We start from the raw sequence: 21,098 nt of genomic DNA, 5'->3' as shown, positions 1-21,098 counted from the left end.
TTGGAGAGGTGAAGGGAAAAACAAATTGTTTAATTAAGGATACAGGTGGACCCACTGCAACAATGAGATGTAAAAGTTCTTATGTCGAAAAACAAGCTTTACAAATTTTGCGGGGGGGCGGGGGAGTAGGTAGGGTGGAGGGAGGGGGGAGATGGGAAGGGATGGGAAGGGGAAACAAAGGAGGAGGCAACAATGCTTGATAAGAAATGTACTCATTATCTTGCCCATGTAATTGTAACCCCTCTGTACAGTATTTTCACAATAAAAAAAAAAGAAATGGACTCATTACCTTGCTCATTGTAACCCCTCTGTATGGTATTTTCACAATAAAAACAAGCTGGACATGAAGCTGTGTCCCAAGTGGTAGAGCACCAGCCTTAAGCTGAAAGGCTGAGGAAGAGTGCCCAAGCTCTGAGTTCAAGGCCCAGAGCTGATATAAACAAACAAACAAACAAACAATAAATCTTGTTCTGTGATACCTAAAAAAACTTGCGAAAAAAACCTGGCTTGCACTAGTTTGGAATGGCAACTGAAAAACATTACCATGTTGTCTGTGGGTATAGAGTTGAGTCAAATTTTTGCCCTCTGACACCTAATGCAATAGTCTATTTATGACAAAGACATTCTAGAGGACATATTAATACCTTTAACCAATACCATCCATACATTTTACTTCCTGATTACCAATAACAACTCTTTATATTTTCAAGGAGCTAAGAAATATACAGATATTAGAGAAATAAGATTCAATGTGTCTATAAAAGAGCACTAACAAAATCATTTAATATAATTAGGGATGTCAGGGAAAGGAAAATCAAGTAAAAGTAGAAAAACTGGAGTTTAAGAACAAGTGGGCTGGGATGATGGCTCATTGGAGAGTGGTTGCCTTGCATGCATGAAATCCTGGGTTTGATTCCTCAACACCATATAAGCAGAAAAAGCTGGAAGTGATGCTGTGGTTTAAATGGTAGAGCACTAGCCTTGAGCTGAAGAGCTGAGGACAGTGCCCAGGCCCAGAGTTCAGGCCCCAAGACCGACAAAAGAAAACAAGTAAGATATGGAACCAACCCAGATGCCCTTCAGTAGATGAATGGATCAAGAAAATGTGGTATATATACACAATGGAATGCTATGCTTCCATCAGAAAAAATGACACAACCCCATTTTTAGGAAATGGAAAGACTTGGAAGAAATCATAGAAAGTGAAGTAAGCCAGACCCAAAGAAATATAGGTCCCTTGGTTTCCATCATTTGCAATAATTTTATCAGATGAGCAGAAAAGCTCAAAAGCTATGTACAAATATAAGGTGATGCTAGGTGAAATGAAAGATATGGACACAAGAGGTCTTTCTTTGTTGTTATTGTTTTTAATGTATTATGTGATTTTTTTGTTTCCTTGTATGTTTTCCCCCTATGGTATATCACCTGTTGTCACTGTACTTGATTTTGGCACCCTGTATCTTCTAAATACATTTGTCTAACTTAGGGAGGGGAGAAGGAACAACAAAACACTGAAACAAGGACACAGGATGACCCATTGCAACAATGATACCCAAAAGATAGTATATTGGAAATGAACTTTACAACTTGGGGCAGGAGGATTGGGAAGAGGAGTGAGGGAGGTGGGAGAGAAAAGGGATAGTGGAAAACAACAAGGGAGGGGGTAACAATACTCGGCAAGAAATGTACTCATTGCCTTATTCATGTAACTGTAACCCCTCTGTACAGCATCTTTACAATGAAGTAAAATAAAATAAAATAAAAACAAGTATCTAGGAGTGAAAGGAAAAAGCAGAGTTTGGATCCTTCGATGATTCAGATCTCTTCAATAATGGGGAAGACAGTAATTGCTTGTCCCAACATCACTGTGTGGCAAGCTACCTCAGGCTACCCTTGTCATGCCAGTACTTGAAAACAGGTGAACGAAATTCATAGAGGTCAAGAATTTAATGTATGTCTTACAAAAGAAGACTGAGGGAGCGGGTGTAAGAATGAGTGAAATGATGAAAATGGTCATATTGATAAAGAAATATTATATTCGTAAATTGTTATATGGAAACTCCTCTGGTGATGACATTTCTCTTGCAATAGGAATCATATCAGATGCTATAATTCCTTGAAATTCCTACTTAGCAGTTTAGCAGACCAGAACCTCAGGATGTGTATAGGCACCAATAAGGAAGAACAAATCCAGGGCAGATATGCCTGTCAGCTCTGGGCCATGCAATAAACCAGACATATAATAAAATAGAGCTTAGTCTGAAATACTGACTTAATCCCTACAGTAAGATGTTTTTTTCGGTCATGGGACTTGAACTCTGGACCTGGGCGCTGTCTCTCAGCTCTTCAGCTCAAGGCTAGTGCTCTACTGCTTGAGACACAGCACCACTTCTGGTTGGAGATAAGAGTCTCATGTAATTTCCTGTCTGGGCTGGCTGTGAACCATGATCCTCAGATCTCAGCCCACTGAGTAGCTAGGATTACAGGCATGAGCCACCAGCACCCGGCAGTAAGATATTTTTTAAAGTCAACAAAATAGATGTCACTTCATACTTAGTAAACAAACTCCTCAGACCACTGGTTTATGGGGTAGGAAAGGTGTCTGCAGCTTCAAAGTACAGAACTCATGAGACTGACTCAGATTGTTAGTAATAACATCATTTCATCAGCTGCAAAGACAGCTGGGATGGAAGAGATAGAAGGATGCTAAGAAAAGTAGAGAGGTCACAGCCCTGGAAAGGAGAAGCTACATGGAAGGAAACCAGTTCTCTCCTATTAGCAACAGAAAAATCTCTCAAAAGTAGAGGAGTGTCTGCAAATGAATATTCAAGGAGAACTCAAGTCATGTAATTCCTTAGAGAGGCTAAGTCCAATTTTAGCAAAAGAAAACACCAGAACTTGGGTACTCCAAAATAGTGGGGTAAGAGAAAAGAGGTGAAAAAATGAAGAGAAGAGGAGACAATTTGGTCAATACTGTGATGTATATCTTACAAAATTAAGAAGAGTGAGGGAAGAGGTAGGTAGGGAAGCAGTAGGTAGGAGAGGGTTTGTGAGAGTGTTCAAAGGGGTGACATTGATCAAGATATATTGTATTATGAACTGCTTCATTAAATCAAAATTCTTTGTACACCTAACTAAAGATGACAAGAAGGAGAAGAAAACAGATGTGTCTATTGCTGTGGAAGAAGGGGTAAAAGAGACAGAGAACAATGATGTGTTTCCTCAGCCACTGCCCACTCTGAGAACAAAACAGTGAATGGAAATCAAATGATGAGTTACTTACCTCATATTCTCTTCTTGCTTTGAAGTATCACTGATGCTGTGCTCTCCTCCCAAAGTGTAGAGAGGGAAAAACCCAGCAATCATCAAGTCTCCATCCTTATGTGCTCTCTTTTTCATTCTAGAAATGCAGCTTGTGCCAACCAAGAAACTGACAAAATGGGTAAGATGGAAAAGGATTAGAAAAGTCAAAGGAAACATCACTGCAACAAGCTGAAATTCTGGCTGGAAGTGAAGCCCACAGTGTGAGGAGTATGTATAAGTTTCTTGAATTGGTGTGTATATGTGCAGATGGTTCTTTATAGAAAGTGATGGACACCCTAACCCACATACTTTCATAACACCCACCTCTAGTGCCCAGGAGAAATGTGTAAAACTCAGCCCTGGGGCTCTACATCTGAGGCCCAGCATCCAGGAGAAAAACACAGGTTGGAAAATACATTTGCAGACCCTCTTCTCCACCCCAGGTGCTATGATTTGATCTAAAACCACAGATTGTGAGGCCCCAGGGATAAAGTTCTCTGGGACACATCTGTGTAAGACAGTTTTTGCACAAAAGCCATGTAGGATGATGTAACTTGATGGTATTGGAAGATGCCACGTCAGCTGCATGTGAAATGACCAGAAAAAGTCCAGGCCATTAAGATGTCAGTCAACCAAAGTTAGTAGTGTATCACACCCACGGGGTTGCTTCACATACCCAGTATTCATAACAGTCACAGAACATTGCCAGGTGATCCAGGAAGGTTTCAATAACTATTCCATATGCAGAAGTCTCCACAAATGCACCTGGGGAAGCAATGGTGCTGCTGAAAACAGCAATGACACATTAGTAACTCCATGTTGATGCTAAGTTTGAGTTGCACATTTGTATTCTGAACTTTGACTTTCACACAGGTAATTTGTACTAAATATGGAAACATGGATGAAGACATTGTCATGATGCACTGATAGAGCCAAAACAGTGTGCTTTTCTATTTCAAGTTTTCTCAGAACATGTCATTATGGTGGAAATCCTTCTGTCTTTCACAAACCTAAATCCATATAAAAACCAGCTCTAGCCAAGTGCTAGTGGCTTATACCGATAATCCTAGCTACTCAGGAGGCTGAGATCTGAGGATCACTGTTCAAAGCCAGCCCTGGAAGGAAAGTCCATGAGACTTATCTCCAATTAACTACCAGAAAACCAGAAGTGGCACTGTAGCTCAAGTGGTACAGCACTGGCCTTGAGCTTAAGAGCTCAGAGAGAGTGCCCAGGCCCAGAGTTCAAGGTCCATGACCGACAAAAAAAGACATGCCTCTATTTTATACTAGTCAACATATATTGCGACCAAATCAACAGCATTGAACTATGACTTCACAATACTGTACAAAGTTGAAACAAAACTGTATAGTATTCACATACTAATTATTTTTGACAAGGTAAGAAAAAACATTGAAGAAAGAACAGTTTGTTTTTCTTTTTTCTATTTCTTTTTTCTTTCTTTTTGTGGTATTATTACTTTATTACTTTTTTATTTATTTATTTATTTTTTTAAATTCAATTTAATTTTATTTGTGAACATACTGTACAGAGGAGTTACAGTTACATGGGCAGGATAATGCGTACATTTCTTACGAAGCATTGCAGCCTCCTCCTTTGTTTATCCTTCACATCCCTTCCCAGCCTCCCCCCACCCCCCCCAATCCCAATCCTTCTCCTTCCCCCCCCCCCTCCCCGCACCAACGTTGTAAAGCTCGTTTTGGACATGACAACTTGTACTTCTCATTGTTGCAACAGGTCCACCTGTATCCTTAAACAACTGGTTTTTCCCCATCTCCTCCACAAGTTATACTGACATCAAATATAGTGAAAGCAGGGGTTATACTGTGGAGGAGGGACATACAAAGCAACAAAGAGATAATCTTATAAATGTGTTAGAAACACATGCATGAAAGAAAAAAAACATTAAAATACACATCTAAGGGTTCATTTTCCTGACATCACATTATCTGACCTTTTCCGCTTGACTCATACATATACTAGATATTACAAATAAGGGAAACCTTGGGACCTACGTTTCTTTGGGCCTGGCTTACTTCACTTAATATAATTTTTTCCAAGTTTTTCCATTTCCTAACAAATGGGGCAATGTCATTCTTTCTGATGGAGGCATAGAATTCCATTGTGTATATATACCACATTTTCTTGATCCATTCATCTACTGAGGGGCATCTGGGTTGGTTCCATATCTTAGCTATGGTAAATAATACTGCAATAAACATAGTTGTGCTGGTAGCTTTAGTGTGGTCTTGTTTGTAAACATTAGGGTAAATGCCCAAAAGTGGGATTGCTGGGTCATAGGGGAGCTCTATGTGAAGTCTTTTGAGGAACCTCCATACTGCTTTCCAAAGTGGTTGAACAAGTTTACATTCCCACCAACAATGAAGTAAGGTTCCTTTCTGTCCACATCCCCTCCAGCATCTGTTGTTGTTAGAGTTCTTGATTTTTGCCGTTCTAACTGGAGTGAGGTGATATCTCAATGTTGTTTTGATTTGCATTTCTTCTATGGCTAGGGATGTTGAACATTTCTTCATGTGTCTATTGGCCATCCTTCTTTCTTCTTCAGAGAAGCTTCTCTTTAAGTCTTTCGCCCACTTACTTATTGGGCAGTTGTTTCTTTGAGGATTTGTTGTTGGGTGGTTTAATTTTTTGAATTCCAAGTATATTTTAGATATGAGACCCTTGTCCGTTGTATGGCTAGTAAAGATCTTCTCCTAGTCCGTGGGCTTTCTATTGATCTTGCTAGCTATGTCATTTGCCCTGCAGAAGCTCTGCAACCTTATACAATCCCATTTGTCCAACCTTTCTTTGATTTGTTGTGTTTCCGGGTCTCTATTCAGAAAATTTCGGCCTGAGCCAAGGAGACCCAGGGTTTCTCCTATTCCATCCTGTAATGTTTTCAGAGTGTCTGCTTTGACTTCAAGGTCTTTGATCCATTTGGAGTTGATTCTGGTGCAGGGTGATATATAAGGATCTAGGTTTAGTTTTCTACATGTAGTTAACCAGTTTTGCCAGTACCATGTACTGAAGAGGCTGTCTTTCTTCCATTCTATTGTTTTAGCTCCCTTATCGAAGGTTAGATGGCTATAGGTCTGTAGGTTCATTTCTGGGTTTTCAATTCTATTCCATTGGTCCTGAGGTCTGTTCTTATGCCAATACCAAGCTGTTTTGATTACTATGGCTTTATAGTAGAGTTTGAAATTTGGTATTGATATTCCTCCAGCAGTGTTCTTTCCGTTGAGGAGCGTTTTTGCTATTCGGGGTCTTTTATTGTTCCATATGAATTTTTGGATTGCCTCTTCTATTTCCTTGAAGAATGAGGGTGGAATTTTGATAGGTATTGCGTTGAATTTGTAGATAGCCTTGGGAAGTATTGCCATTTTCACGATGTTAATCTTTCCAATCCAGGAGGATGGGAGGTTTTGCCATTTTTTAAGTTCTGTGTTGATTTCCTTTTTCAAGATTTTAAAGTTTTCATCATAGAGGTCCTTCACTTCTTTAGTTAAGTTAATTCCGAGGTATTTTATTTTTTGTGGGGCTATTACAAATGGAGTTGCTTTCCTAATTTCAGCCACACTTTTCTCATTGTTGGCATACAGAAAAGCCATTGATTTTTGGGGGTTAATTTTATAACCTGCTACTTTGCCAAAGTTTTGAATCAGCTTGAGTAATTTGGGAGTGGAGTCTATGGGATTCTTTAAATACAAGATCATGTCATCTGCAAAGAGGGAGAGTTTTATTTCTTCTTTCCCTATTTGGATCCCCTTTATGTCTGCATCTTGTCTTATTGCTGTAGCTAGGCATTCTAATACTAGATTGAAGAGAAGCGCAGAGAGTGGACATCCTTGTCTTGTTCCTGAGTTAAGAGGAAATGGCTTTAGTTTTTCACCATTGAGTATAATGCTGGCTGTAGGTTTGTCATATACAGCCTTTATTGTATTGAGGAATGTTCCATGGATTTCTAATTTTTCCAAAACCTTCATCATAAAGGGGTGTTGGATCTTGTCGAATGCTTTTTCTGCGTCTATTGAGATAACCATGTGGTTCTTATTCTTCCTCCTGCTGATGTGATGAATAATATTAATTGATTTGCGTATATTGAACCAACTTTGCATCCCTGAAATGAATCCTGTTTGATTGCGGTGTATGATTTTTTTGGATGAATTGTTGAAGTCGATTGGCCAAAATTTTGTTGAGAAGTTTTGCATCAATGTTCATCAAAGAAATGGGTCTATAGTTGTCTTTCTTTGATGAGTCCCTGCCTGGTTTTGGGATGAGGGTTATGATGGCTTCATAGAATGTGTTCGGTAGTGAGCTTTCTCTTTCAATTTCATTGAAGAGTTGGAGGAGTATTGGTGTGAGCTCTGCTTTGAAGGCCTTGTAAAATTCCGCTGTAAAACCATCTGGTGCTGGACTTTTCTTAGCAGGGAGGTCTCTTATTGCTTTTTCTAATTCAATGCTTGATATGGGCCTGTTAAGCTGGTTTAACTCATCTTGGTTTAGTTTTGGCATGTCAATATTTGCTAGGAAGAGGTCCATTTCTGTCAAGTTCTCAAACTTATTAGCATAAAGTTTTGAGAAGTATTCCCTTATAATGTTCTGAATCTTGGTTGTTTCCGTGGTGATGTTTCCATTCTCATCTCTGAGTTTATTAATTTGGGTGTGTTCTCTTCTTTTTCTGATAAGATTTGCTAAGGGTCTGTCAATTTTGTTAAGTTTTTCGAAGAACCAACTCTTTGTTTTGTTGATTCTTTCTATAGTTTATTTGGATTCTAATTCATTTAATTCTGATTTAATTTTGATTATTTCTTTCCGTCTACTGGATTGGGGTTTATCTTGCTGCTCTTTTTCAAGGAGGTTTAGATGTGTCATTAAATTGTTAGTTTCAGATCTCTCCAATTTGTTGATGTAGGAGCTCAGAGCTATAAACTTGCCTCTGAGTACTGCCTTTGCTGTGTCCCAGAGGAGCTGGTAATTTGTGTGTTCATTTTTGTTGAATAGCATGAACATTTGAATTTCCTTTCTAATCTCTTCCATGACCCACTCTTGATTCAGCAGTGTGTTGTTCAGCCTCCATGTGATACTGGACTTTCTTTGGTGGCTTTTGGTGTTGAGTTCTAATTTTATTCCCTTGTGGTCAGAGAGAATGCAAGGTATAACTTCAATGTTTCTGAATTTAGACAAGTTTGCTTTGTGGCCTAAAATGTGGTCTATTTTAGAAAACGTTCCATGTGCTGCTGAGAAAAACGTGTATTCTGATGCTGCTGGGTGAAATGTTCGGTAGATGTCTGTTAAGTCTAGTTGATCTATGCAGCTGTTTAGATCTGCGGTTTCTCTGTTGAGTTTTTGCCGAGTTGATCTATCTAGTGGGGAGAGTGGTGTGTTAAAATCCCCAACAATTAATGTCTTTGGATCTATATGGTATTTGAGGGAAAGTAGTGTTTGTTTGATAAATTTGGGTGCTCCATTGTTTGGCGAATAGATATTTAGAATTGTAATATCCTCCTGAAGGAGAGATCCTTTAATTAGTATGTAGTGACCTTCTTTATCTCTTCTCATGAATTTTAATTTGAAGTCTATTTTATCTGATATTAGGATTGCAACTCCCACCTGTTTATGGGGGCCATTTGCTTGGTAGATTTTTTTCCAGCCTTTAACATTGAAAATGTGTTTGTTTTTACGGGCAAGATGTGACTCCTGCAGGCAGCAGATAGAAGGGTCTTGTTTTTTAATCCAACTAGACAGTCTATGTCGCTTAATTGGAGAGTTCAGTCCATTAACGTTAAGAGATAGGACTGAGAGGTATTTGGGAGTTCCTGCCATGTTATCCACCTTCTTGGGGGCTGCGAAAACTGGGTTCTTCCTATGGTTCTTGGATTCTCAGTTTGGGTGCAGTTTCTTGGCCTTTGTTGCGGTCTTGTTCAAGGTTTTCTATGTGTAGGACATCTTTAAGAATCTTTTGTAGGGCTGGTTTGGTGGAGATGTATTGTTTCAATTTTTCTTTGCTATGGAAGGTTTTTATTTGGCCTTCAGTTATGAAGGAGAGTTTAGCTGGGTACAGTATTCTTCTTTGATAGTTGTTTGTTCTTAGGGCATGGCATACATCATTCCAGGCTCTTCTTGCTTTGATTGTCTCTGCTGAGAAATCTGAGGTGATTCTAATTGGTTTCCCTTTATAGGGGATTACCCTTTTCTCCTTGACAGCTTTAAGGATCTTTTCCTTGGTCTGAGTTGACCCTGTGTGGATTATAATGTGATGGTGGGATGTCCTATTCTGGTCTGGTCTATTTGGGGTTCTAAAAGCTTCTTGTATCTGAATAGGCCTATCGTTTTGTATGTTTGGGAAGTTCTCTGCTAGGATCCTGTTAAACAAATTTCCTAGACCATTAACTTCTGTTTCTAGGTGCTCCTCTACACCCATTATCCTTAGATTAGGCCTTCTGATGGTGTCTTCCAGGTGTTGGATAGATCTATCATACTTCTTGGACTTGTCTTGGATGGTTGTATGTTCTTTCTCTATAATATCTAGGCTGTCTTCAATCCCTGAGATTCGATCTTCTGCATGGTCTAACCTGCTGTCAAGACTCTCTACTTTGTTTTTTATCTCTTTTCCTTCTAATAGGTCAGCTTTGATGGTTTCAAGTTCTTTGTTGAAGCTCTGTTTTAGGTCTTGTATGAATTTCTTTACTTCCTTAATTTGGTGTTCAGTGTTTGTTCTCAAATCACTTAGTTGATTGGTTATGGTTTCTTTGGACTCCCATTCCTTCTGTTGGGTTCCATTCAGCATTCCCTTTGTGGTCTCCCTGACTTCCTTCAGCTCTTTGTTAATGGATTCCATGAATGCCTTTAGTGATCTTTGTGTGTTCTCTACCTGGTCTCTCAATTCTTGAATTACTCTTTGATTAGCTTCCTCCCATTTGTGGGATTCCTGCAGTTCTCTTTCCTCCCGTTCGTGGGATTCCTGCAGTTCTCTTTGAGTGTTCTCAGCGTGCTCACGCCATTCCTCCCTTTCTCTTTGAGTATTCTCAAGTTGTTCACGCAAATCCTGTATCAGTTTTTGAGTAGCATCCTCATGCTTATGATATTCCTGTATAAACTTTTGGGATGCCTCCTCTCTCTTCCTATCACGCTCATACAGAGTCCTTTGTAAGTTGTCAAACTTCTCATTTATAATGTTTGCCACCAGTGTTTGTAGAGCTATTTGGGAACTCTCCTCTGGATTGTTCATTATCTGATCTGACCCCTGATTATCAAGATTGGGAATTGAGATACCCGGATTTGCCATTTTTCTTGTGTTTTTCCGGCTTACTCTGCCCATTTGAGATGAAAATAGCACCAGTTTTGTGCTAGAACACTATCTTAAGGCAACCATCAACCAACGTTTGCATTTATACAGTCAATAGTCTACAGATACAATCTAGTTCAACAGATACATCTATTCAACATCAAACAACTATATGTTAATGGGCTTCGAACCGCAGAGAAGAATTTGGAAAACCAGAAATTTTTAGGGTTAGGGAGAGATGTGGGTAAAAATTAGGAATAGATTCGTGTGGGGAGGCACAGGGAGAGTTAACTATATCCTAATCTCAATGCAGGAAATAGGTTGGGTAGGATGCAAGTAGAGAGGGTGAGAAAAAGAAGAAAGGGAAAGGGAAATGAAAAGAGACCAGAAAAAAAATTAGAAACGTAAAAATTAATATAGTTATGGAGATTGGAAGACCATCTATTTAGGGAGGAATGTGAATATAATGAGAAAACAGGAGGGAGATAGAGGAGATGTGAAAAACTTAAAAAATGCTTAAAATATTATATAGGTATAAAGAGGTAGTACTGCTATTAAGAATTTAAGTCTCAGAGGTTTTGGATTGAGTAATAAATTTGTGTATTAAGTGTGTACACAATGTGGGATAGGGTCTACTAGTTAACTATGGGTTTATCTGAGGATGTGCAGGACAAGAGTTAAGTCACATACAGAAGAACAAAAGAAAGGAAAAGGTGAAAAGGATAAGAAAAGGAGAAAAAAAAAAGATCAGAAGTTCAGTAGAGCTAGACAAAAAACAAAAAGATAATTAAGAAAGAAAGAAAAAGAGAGAGAAGACAAGAAAAGAAAGGAAAACGTACATTCACGTATTCCTAAAATAAAAATTATAAGAGGGAAAAAAAAGTTACTGGAAAACAATTATTTTTTCAAAAAAGGCAAAAATTAAAGATTAATAAAAGTTTTAGAAAAGGAAAAAAATTTTTATATATATAAGGTACCAAAAAAAAAAAATAAAAAAAGAAAAAAGAAAAGAAAAAAAAGTTCTTTGATTTTTTTTTTTTTGATTTTTTTGGGAGGGGTGGGAAGAATCCTGTATCTCCCTTTTGTCTGTACCCAGCCTCTTTTTGGAGTCTCTGGTCAGCTTGAGGTCCTGTGGCTTGATTGGTTTCTTAAGTCAGTTTGTTCAAACAGGCAGAAAAATGCTCTGCTTTACCCAAGATTTTGAGATCCCCCTCCCAGGTTAGTTTAATGGGAGGGTGATCTGCTTTGAGAATCACAAAAGAGGGGTGATGAGGCTAGGTTCTGGTAGAGTTGAGGCCTTTCAACAAACAGTAGCTTTTCCCTGGGGCTATTTTGTGAAAAATTCACAGAGCCCACCCTGGAGCCATTCTCAGGGTTTCTGTTTTTCAATTGATTGTGGAGGCTGCTAGAGGGAGGGGCAGCCTCTGGCTCTGGTTACCCAGTGAGGAAAGCCACTCCAATGGCTGGTGCCTGAGCTGGGTGACTTTTCCCTGGATGGAGCTGAGTCTGGCAGGTCACTTTGCCGTTAAGTTCTTGTGACCTGTTATATGACTCGTTTTATTCCAAGGCCTGAGTTGGAGCTAGCAGCTCCTCCGAGCTTTGTCGGTATCCAAGATGGAGATCACCGGTGCTGGGGGGGAGGGATGGCCTTCCCTCCTCTGCTCCCGGAGAAGGAGTGAGGATGTCGGGCTTCTACTCACGCCGAGTCTTGGATCCTGGGTCGTCTCTGGTCTGCAAACTGCAGGATGAAGATGTCCGCTCCTTGTTGGTTCTTGCTGGTGTTGAGTAGAATCCTCTCACCCGCTGCGTCTGGCTCCTTCGTCCCGGACTCTGTGTGAGCGCTCAGGTATGGCCGCGGCTGCGGTCGCCGCCGAGACCCTGCCACCGCAGCCGCCGCGGCTGCTGGCAGGCGCTCAGATGTGTCTCCTTGTCTTGGCTTCCCCTCTCTTGTCTAACTCTCTGTCCTGTGATGGCACACTTGGTGTGATTCTCTGGCTTAGGACTGTTCACTGGAACTCTAAACCTGCTTTCTATGCGAGAGCTTGTTCAGATTCCAGCTTCTCCTCTGCCATCTTCCCGGAACTCCACTTTATTTATTTTTAATCAGTTTTTTATTGTGAAAATGTTGTACAGAAAGATTGCAATTACATGAGCAAGGTAATGAGTACATTTCTTATCAAGCATTGTTGCCTCCTCCTTTGTTTTTCCCTACCATCCCTCCGTGCCCTCCCATCTCCATGACTACACTCCCCACCCCAGCCAAAGTTGTGGTTTGTTTTTTGACATAGCGTCTCCACATAGAGCTCCCCTATGACCCAGCAATCCCACTTTTGAGCATTTACCTGAATTATCACAAACAAGACCATACTAAAGCTACAGCACAACTATGTTTATTGCAACATTATTTACCATAGCTAAGATATGGACCAATCCAGATAAATGGATCAAGAAAATGGGGTGTATAAACACAGTGGAATTCTATGCCTCCATCAGAAAGAATGGCATTGCCCCATTTGCTAGGAAATGGAAAGACTTGGAAAAAATTATATTAAGTGAAGTAACCCAGGCCCAAAGAAACATAGTTTCCCTTATTTGCAATAGCTAATGTATGTCTGAGACAAGCAGGAAAGGTCAGATAAGATGATGTTAGGCAAAATGAACCCCAAAATAAGGACACAAATGATGTTTTCTTTCTTGCTATTGTTTCTAACATATTTATAACGTGATTTTTTTGTTGCTTTGTATATCCCTCCCCCACGGTATAACTCCTGTTTTCACTGTATTTGATGTTGGTATAATTTGTGGAGGGGAAGGGAAAAAACAAATTGTTTAAATAGGGATACAGGTGGACCAATTGCAACAATCAGATGTACAAGACGCTATGTTTTTCTTTTTTTTCAAGAAATGAAGTATGGAAATTAGATATCTACCGAACACTGAAGCCAGCATCCTACCAAGAACAAACCAGAGTGGATGAAATGCTCCCATTTAAGACATGAAATTATGATACTACCATAAGCAAACATAAAGGAATTGCTCCATCCCATTAAAGTTGTGAAGTAATTACTTTTATGAAAACCTCAGAAGTACAGGAAGTATAGAATAGAAATATATGACTACCTCAAAATAAAAATCTACTCAGTTAAGGAACCAGTCAACAGAATGCATAGAAAACTTTTACAGAATTGGAGAGGACATGTTCAGTATATGGTATTGATATACAAATTATATAAAGAGCTTCAAGGACACAAGAAAAACAAAAGCAAATATTCTGAAGGTATAGCAGGAGTCCAGGGCATGCCTCTTAGGGGCATTCCTACTAGCTCCATCCTTTCATTTAACTTAGGTAGGTCATGGAGCATAAGCCAAGCCCCAGAGGCTTTTTGAGTAACAAATATGGGTGTGTTCCAAGGATTTATAGAAGGGTTTATATGCCCAAGGTTTATCTGTTCCTCCACCAGAAGGTAGAGGGCTACAAGTTTAAGTTTGGTTAATGGCCACTGCTCCACCCAGATTGGGCTTCTGGGCTTCCACCTAATGGGAGGTATTGGGGGGGGGGCAGTGGTCTTTAGGATTAGGGGTGCACCCGATTGGTTCCCCTATGTTCTTCTCTGTAATTATGAAAGTTAAAAAAAATACTTTTTCCAATGGTATCCCTTCCTGCACCTGGGGCAGGGTGTAGGGGGCAGTTTGCCCTCCCCCAGGCCGGTTGGTGGGGGATTGTTGTAAACAGTCCCTCTTAAAGTGCCCCTCCTGCCCGCATTTAAAACAAGTCCCTCTCCTTGATGGTCTTGGGGTTCCTTGACCCTGGGCTGCCAGTGCCTGGGTAAAAGTAAGTCATTGCAGATGTCTGAGCCTGTAAACGTAAAGCTCATGATTGGGACTGGTGCTGGTGCATTCCCACATCCTGCAAGGCCACCACTCATCTGCTCGGGGAACTCTCTCTCAATCCCACACAGGCGATGCGGTGGTCTGCATTCATCCCTTCCCAGACCAGCAGCTTTACAAACTGATCTCAGAGGTCCCCTGCTGGAAGCTTGTGGTGAATGCTCTGTTGCACTCGGTCTATAAAATCAGGTAGAGGCTCACCCGGTTTTTGTCTCACTCCTGCTATGGGGGACTCAGTAGGCCCATCATCCAGTTTGTACCACGTGGTAAGTCCTGCCTGCCTCACCTGGTCATGGTACCATCCAGGTATTGCGGAGTGGAGTACCCTTACCCCGTCCCTGTTAACATGGCATAAGTAATAGGTATCACAGGTTGAGCCTGTCGGTTATTCTCCGCTAGCACTCTGCATTCTTCCTTAAGGAAAGCACACCATTTAATAAACTGAGAACTAGTAAGGATGGCTTTGGCCACATCTAGCCAGTCCTTAGGGAGACTCAGGTGATAAGCAATGTCCTGTAATAGGGTCTGGGCCCAAGGAGAGTTTGGGCCATCCTTTGCCACCTCCTTGCGAAGCTCTTTAAGATCCTTAGCTTCCCATGGATACCATTCCAAGGGCCTGTTAGCCCCTGGTGCCAGATTGACTGGATACGCTTGGGGAAGTGAATCTCGTGGCCTAGGGTCTGGGCTCTCGGGTGGCCCTTCCCTTCCAGGGTAGGTCTCTGAGTAGGTTACTTCCCCAGCCCTCGGCCCCTCCATGGAAGGTTGGTACGGATCTGGGTCTTGCAAGTCCCTCTTGCAGGTCTCATAGGGTGCCGTACCTCCCCTCCTATTGGGGGAATAGGGAGGGGGCCTAGGACCATCAGGATCACCTGAGTCAGAGGGAGTAACTTTCACCCTCGTTTTGACTTCTACTGTGCATGTTTCAATGCATTGTTGGAGGAATTTGACCTGTTCCTTTTCCTTCTCACTTCCCAAGTCCTCCTGTACTCCTTCTAGGCCTAATATTGCCTCCTTCTCCTTCTTCTGTGAGATAGCATTACCCATACTAAGAGTTTCACTTACCTGAGAGACTGCTTAGCTTTGGCTGGTATCTTTTCCTTTCATGCTCCATGTTGGGCACCAGATGTTGGGTCTTCGTCCATCTCACGAAAGACAGACAGGGTCTGAGGAAAGGTAAGTGCAGCTGTTCACCCGTTCCCCAGCCTCCCTCAGCCTGGGAGACAATCAGATGCAGCGGGGAGCCAACTCAAGCAGGAAGAAACTCTCATTTATTAACACAGAGCAGCCCCTTTAAAGCAAAAAAAGAGTGGGTGGCATGACAGGGGAGGAAGAGGAACCAATCACTGTCAAAGTCACACTCTATCATGCACCTAAGCTACCACGGGCTAGTTATGCACTGAACATAAAACAAATTGGACTCTGCCCACTCTACTCCCTCTCAGCACCATCTTTGCTGCCCATGTGCTCTACAGTAAATTGTGCTCTGCCCACTCAACTCCCTCTCAGCACCGTCTTTGCTGCCCATGTGCTCTACAAGAAGGCAACAATACTCAATAGGAAATGTACTCATTACCTTGCTCATGTAATTGTAACTCCTCTGTACAGCATTTTTACAATTAAAAAAAGTACAAAAAAGAATATGAGATATGAGATATGAGAATTTGGGAATTGACAGAATATATTTGATGATATGTTAACAGGTTCAGATACATACTGACCCATATTACATCAATATTTACGAGAGTAATCAGAAAAGGGTCTTTCATATACCATGCAGATTTACAGGATCATAAATTCACATTTGTTAACTGAAAATATTCTATACATGGAAATATGTATAGAAAAAAAGGTTGGATAGAAAGGAATGGGGTAGAAAGATGAAAAGGGTAACATGGGTCAAGATGCATTGTATTTATAAATTAACATCTTTTGTAATAATGCTTATAAATAACAAAAATAAAATTAAAAACTAGAAATATGCATGAGAAAAGAAGGAAAAAAAACCCTTTAGTCTGGATATGGATGATACCAGTCCACAGGCTGGAGGTACTTTGAGACCAAAGGGAAAAGAGGAGAAAAACCACTACATGGGCTTTGTCTGTTTCTACATCCTGACCAAAATGAGGTGAGCTTCTCTGTTCACAATGGATTGAAAACTGCGAGACAGAGATAAATCAATGTTTCCTCTATTAGGTCATTCCTTAAGGGCAATGTCAGGACACAATTAAAATGGGTAAAGATTTGGTCTTCCCTCACCAGTATATATTTCCCATCCCTTCATTGCATGAACCTTTTCCCTCTCTTCTATCACATAGGCTCTCCTTTCTTTTTTTTTTTTGTGTTCGTTTTTTCTTTTTTTTTTTTTTTTTTTTATATTGTAAAGCTACTATACAGAGGGTTACAGTTACATGAGTGAGGTTATGAGTACACTTCCTCTTGAACATTGTTACCCCCTCCATTGTTTTCCCTCTACCATCCCCTCTCTCCCTCCCTTCCCCGAGGTTCTTTTTTTTTTTTTTTTTTTTTGATTGTGATTAAATGATTACATAATTTCAAAGTCACAAGTTCATTCTAACTTCCCTGGAGCAAATTGTCTACCACAGTCTGTAATATATAACAGTGTTCACATGTTATATACCATATTTGTGATCAGCAGCATGAGGATATTTAGTAGTGGTTCAACCAGATGAGCGGGAGTTCTTTGTTTCTTAAGTCCTGTTAGTTTTGTCGTATCACCTAACCTTTTGGATTTAGCATCCACTTATGAGGGAGACCATGTACCGTTTGTCTCTTCGTTCTTGGCTTACCTCGCTCAACATGATTCCTTCTAGCTCCATCCATTTCCCTGCAAATGCCATTATTTTGTCATTTCTAATGGCTGCATAATATTCCATTGTGTATAGATACCACAATTTTTGGATCCATTCATCTGTGGTGGGGCACCTAGGTTGTTTCCATATCCTAGCTATTGCGAACAGTGCTGCAATAAACATGGAGGTGCACGTGTCCTTGTATATTGGTTCCTGTTGTTCAGGGTAGATGCCTAGAAGTGGTATGACTGGGTCGTAAGGGAGGTCAATCTTTAGCTTTCTAAGGACCCTCCAGACTGCTTTCCAAAGTGGTTGTATAAGTGTACATTCCCACCAGCAGTGTAATAGGGTTCCTCTTTCTCCACATCCCCTCCAGCATTTGTCGTTGGCTGATTTGTGGACGTGGGACATTCTGACTGGGGTAAGGTGGTATCTCAGGGTTGTCTTTATTTGCATTTCCTTCACCACCAGGGATGATGAACATTTCCTCATGTGTTTCTTTGCCATTTTTATTTCTTCATTTGAGAAGTCCCTCTTTAATTCCCTTGCCCATTTAGTAATTGGTTAGGTTTGGGAGGGATTAGTTTCTTGAGTTCCCTGTATATACAGGATGTTAACCCCTTGTCTGATATATTGCTGGTAAATATTTTTTCCCAATTAGTTGGCTGTCTTTCTAGCTTAGTTGCGATAGATTTAGCTGTGCAGAAGCTTTTTATTTTAAGGTAGTCCCATTTGTCGAGTCTCTCTCCAACTTGTTGTGACCCTGGGACTCTGTTCAGGAAGTTCCTTCCTGTGCCTATTAGTTCAAGTGTCTCTCCTACTCTGTCCTGCAGTAGTTTCAGAGATTCAGGTTTAATGTTAAGGTCTTTAATCCATTTTGAGTTGATGTTGGTGCATGGTGATAGGCTGGGGTCCACTTTTAGTTTTCTGCATGTGGCTGCCCAGTTTTCCCAGCACCAGCGGTTGAAGAGGCTGTGTTTCTTCCATTGTATGTCTTTGGCTCCTTTGTCGAATATCAGCTGGCTGTAGGCCTGTGGATTTATATCTGGATCTTCTATTCTGTTCCATTGGTCTTCGGGTCTGTTTTTGTGCCAGTACCATGCTGTCTTTGTGATTATAGCTCTGTAGTAGAGTTTGAAGTTCGGCATGGATAGCCCTCCCATATTGTCTTTATCCCCTAGAATTGTTTTGGCTATTCTAGGTCTTTTGTTGTTCCATATAAATTTTTGGACTGTTTTCTGTATTTCAGTGATGTACGTCATTGGGATTTTAATAGGAATTGCATTGAATTTGTATATTAGTTTTGGAAGTATCACCATCTTTACTATATTAAGTCGGCCTATCCAGGAGCATGGGAGGTCTTTCCATTTCCTAGTGTCTTCTGCAATTTCTTTCTTTAACTTTTTATAGTTCTCATTAAATAGTTCTTTTACATCTTTGGTTAGGTTAATTCCTAAATATTTTATTTTTTGGGAGGTTATTGTGAATGGGGTTGCTCCCTTTATTTCCCTCTCTTCCTGTGCGTTATCAGTGTATAGGAAGGCAACTGATTTTTGTGGGTTTATTTTGTATCCTGCTATTTTGCCGAAGTGACTTATGATTTCTAAAAGTTTGGGGATGGAGTTTTTGGGATCGTGGAGGTATAGTATCATGTCGTCTGCAAAAAGGGATAGTTTCACTTCTTCTTTCCCTATGCGGATCCCTTTAATGTCTTTTTCTTGCCTTATTGCCCTGGCTAAGGGTTCTAGGACTATGTTGAAGAGGAGTGGAGACAGTGGACATCCTTGCCTTGTTCCTGTTTTTAGGAGGATTGGTTGTAGCTTTTCCCCATTAAGTATAATATTGGCTATTGGTCTGTCATAAATGGCTTTTATTGTTTTTAGAAATGTTCCTTCTATTCCTATTTTCTCCAGAGCTTTTAGCATGAATGAATGTTGAATTTTATCAAAGGCCTTTTCTGCATCTGTGGCGATAATCATGTGATTCTTGACCTTGGCTCTGTTGATATGCTGGATTACATTTATTGACTTACGTATGTTAAACCATCCCTGTGTCTCTGGGATGAAGCCTACCTGATCATAGTGTATTATTTTTTTTATGTGTTTCTGGATTCTGTTAGCTAGAATCTTGTTAAGGATCTTTGCATCTGTGTTCATCAAGGAGATTGGCCTGTAATTCTCCTTTTTGGTTGGGTCTTTGCCTGGTTTGGGGATGAGTGTGATATTGGCTTCGTAGAATGAGTTTGGGATAGCTCCCTCCTTCTCTGTTTCTCTGAAGAGCTTGAGGAGTATGGGTATTAGTTCTTCTTTAAAGGTCTTATAGAATTCTGCTGTGAATCCATCTGGTCCTGGGCTTTTTTTTGTTGGAAGACTTTTGATAGCTTCCTGTATCTCATTATAGGATATTGGCTTATTTAATTGGTTAACTTCTTCTTTGCTCAGTTTGGGTAACTTGTATTTCTCTAAAAATGCATCCATTTCCGCCAGATTTTCTTCCTTTAGAGAGTATAGCTTTTGAAAGTAGTCTGTTAGAATTGTTTGGATATCTTGGGTACGTGTTGTGGTGTTTCCCGTGGCATCCCTAATCCTATTAATATGGGTTTCCTCTCTTCTTTTTTTAATTAATCTTGCCAACGGGCCATCAATTTTGTTTATTTTTTCAAAGAACCAGCTTTTTGTTTGGTTTATTTTGGTTATGGTTTTCTGATTTTCTAATTGGTTAATCTCTGCTCTCAATTTGGTTATCTGGCTTCGTCTAGTAGCTTTAGGTCCCATTTTTTCTTGTTTTTCTAGCTGTTTTAGTTGCAACATGAGATTATTTACTTGGTCTGTCTCCATTCTCTTGATGTGGGCACTGAGGGCAATAAATTTGCCCCTCAGGACTGCTTTTGCTGTGTCCCACAAGTTTCTTTGTGAGGTGTTTTCATTTTCATTGAGTTCTAGGAAATGCTTTATTTCTTCTCTGATCTCTTCTGTTACCCAGGCCTTGTTAAGGAGTGTGCTGTTCAATTTCCATGTATTAGAGAAATTTCTGCGGTATGCTTTGTTATTGAGAGCTAGCTTGATTCCACTGTGGTCAGATAGGATACAGGGGATTATGTCGATCCCTTTGTATTTGCTTAAGTTCCTTGAATGAACTATGATATGGTCTATTTTGGAGAAAGTTCCATGAGCTGCTGAGAAGAATGTGTACTGTGTTGTTTTAGGGTGAAATACTCGGTAGATGTCAGTTAATTCCGCTTGAAGTATGGCCTCACTTAATTCGGTAGCTTCTTTGCCAATCCTCTGGTTGGTAGACCTGTCCTTTGGTGAGAGTGGCGTGTTAAAGTCTCCTAGTATTATCGTATTGGGATCTATTTTATTCTGTAAGTTTGAGAGCATTTGTTTAACATATCTGGGTGCACCGATATTTGGGGCATATAAGTTGATGATGGTTATATCCTCCTCTTGGATTGTTCCCTTTATTAATATGTAGTGTCCGTCCTTGTCTTTCTGTACTGATTTTAATGAAAAGTTTATTTTGTCAGATATCAGGATAGCTACACCTGCTTTCTTATTGGGGGAATTTGATTGGTAGATCCTTTTCCACCCCTTCACTCTGAGTTTGTTTGTATGTTTGGCTGAGAGGTGGGTCTCCTGAAGGCAACAGATGGATGGGTCTTGTTTTCTGATCCAGTCCTCAGTTCGTTTTCTTTTAATTGGCGAATTCAGCCCATTTATATTAAGAGAAAGTATAGAGAGATGTATTGTTGTCCCTGCCATTCCGTTTTCCTAAGTTTTTCTTCTTTCCTTTC

General features: G+C 40.3%; 1 protein-coding gene across 1 annotated transcript in view; it reads right to left on the bottom strand.

Moving 5' to 3' along the window:
* Nucleotides 1–21,098, bottom strand: part of LOC122119901 (vomeronasal type-2 receptor 116-like) — a 68,551-nt gene that overhangs the window by 24,127 nt on the left and 23,326 nt on the right. Inside the window, exons 2-3 of the mRNA XM_042693959.1 lie at nucleotides 3,963–4,088; nucleotides 3,284–3,430 (exon numbers count right to left, since the gene is read on the bottom strand). Of these exons, the coding sequence (XP_042549893.1) occupies nucleotides 3,284–3,430; nucleotides 3,963–4,088 (273 nt within the window). The remainder of the gene's footprint in view (nucleotides 1–3,283; nucleotides 3,431–3,962; nucleotides 4,089–21,098) is intronic.

Source organism: Dipodomys spectabilis, unplaced genomic scaffold (assembly GCF_019054845.1).
Source record: "Dipodomys spectabilis isolate Male_0828 unplaced genomic scaffold, ASM1905484v1 ptg000173l, whole genome shotgun sequence".
Classification (NCBI taxonomy): Eukaryota; Metazoa; Chordata; class Mammalia; order Rodentia; family Heteromyidae; genus Dipodomys; species Dipodomys spectabilis.
Note: the sequence above shows the minus strand (reverse complement) of the source record. Positions and strands in the feature narration are given on the sequence as shown.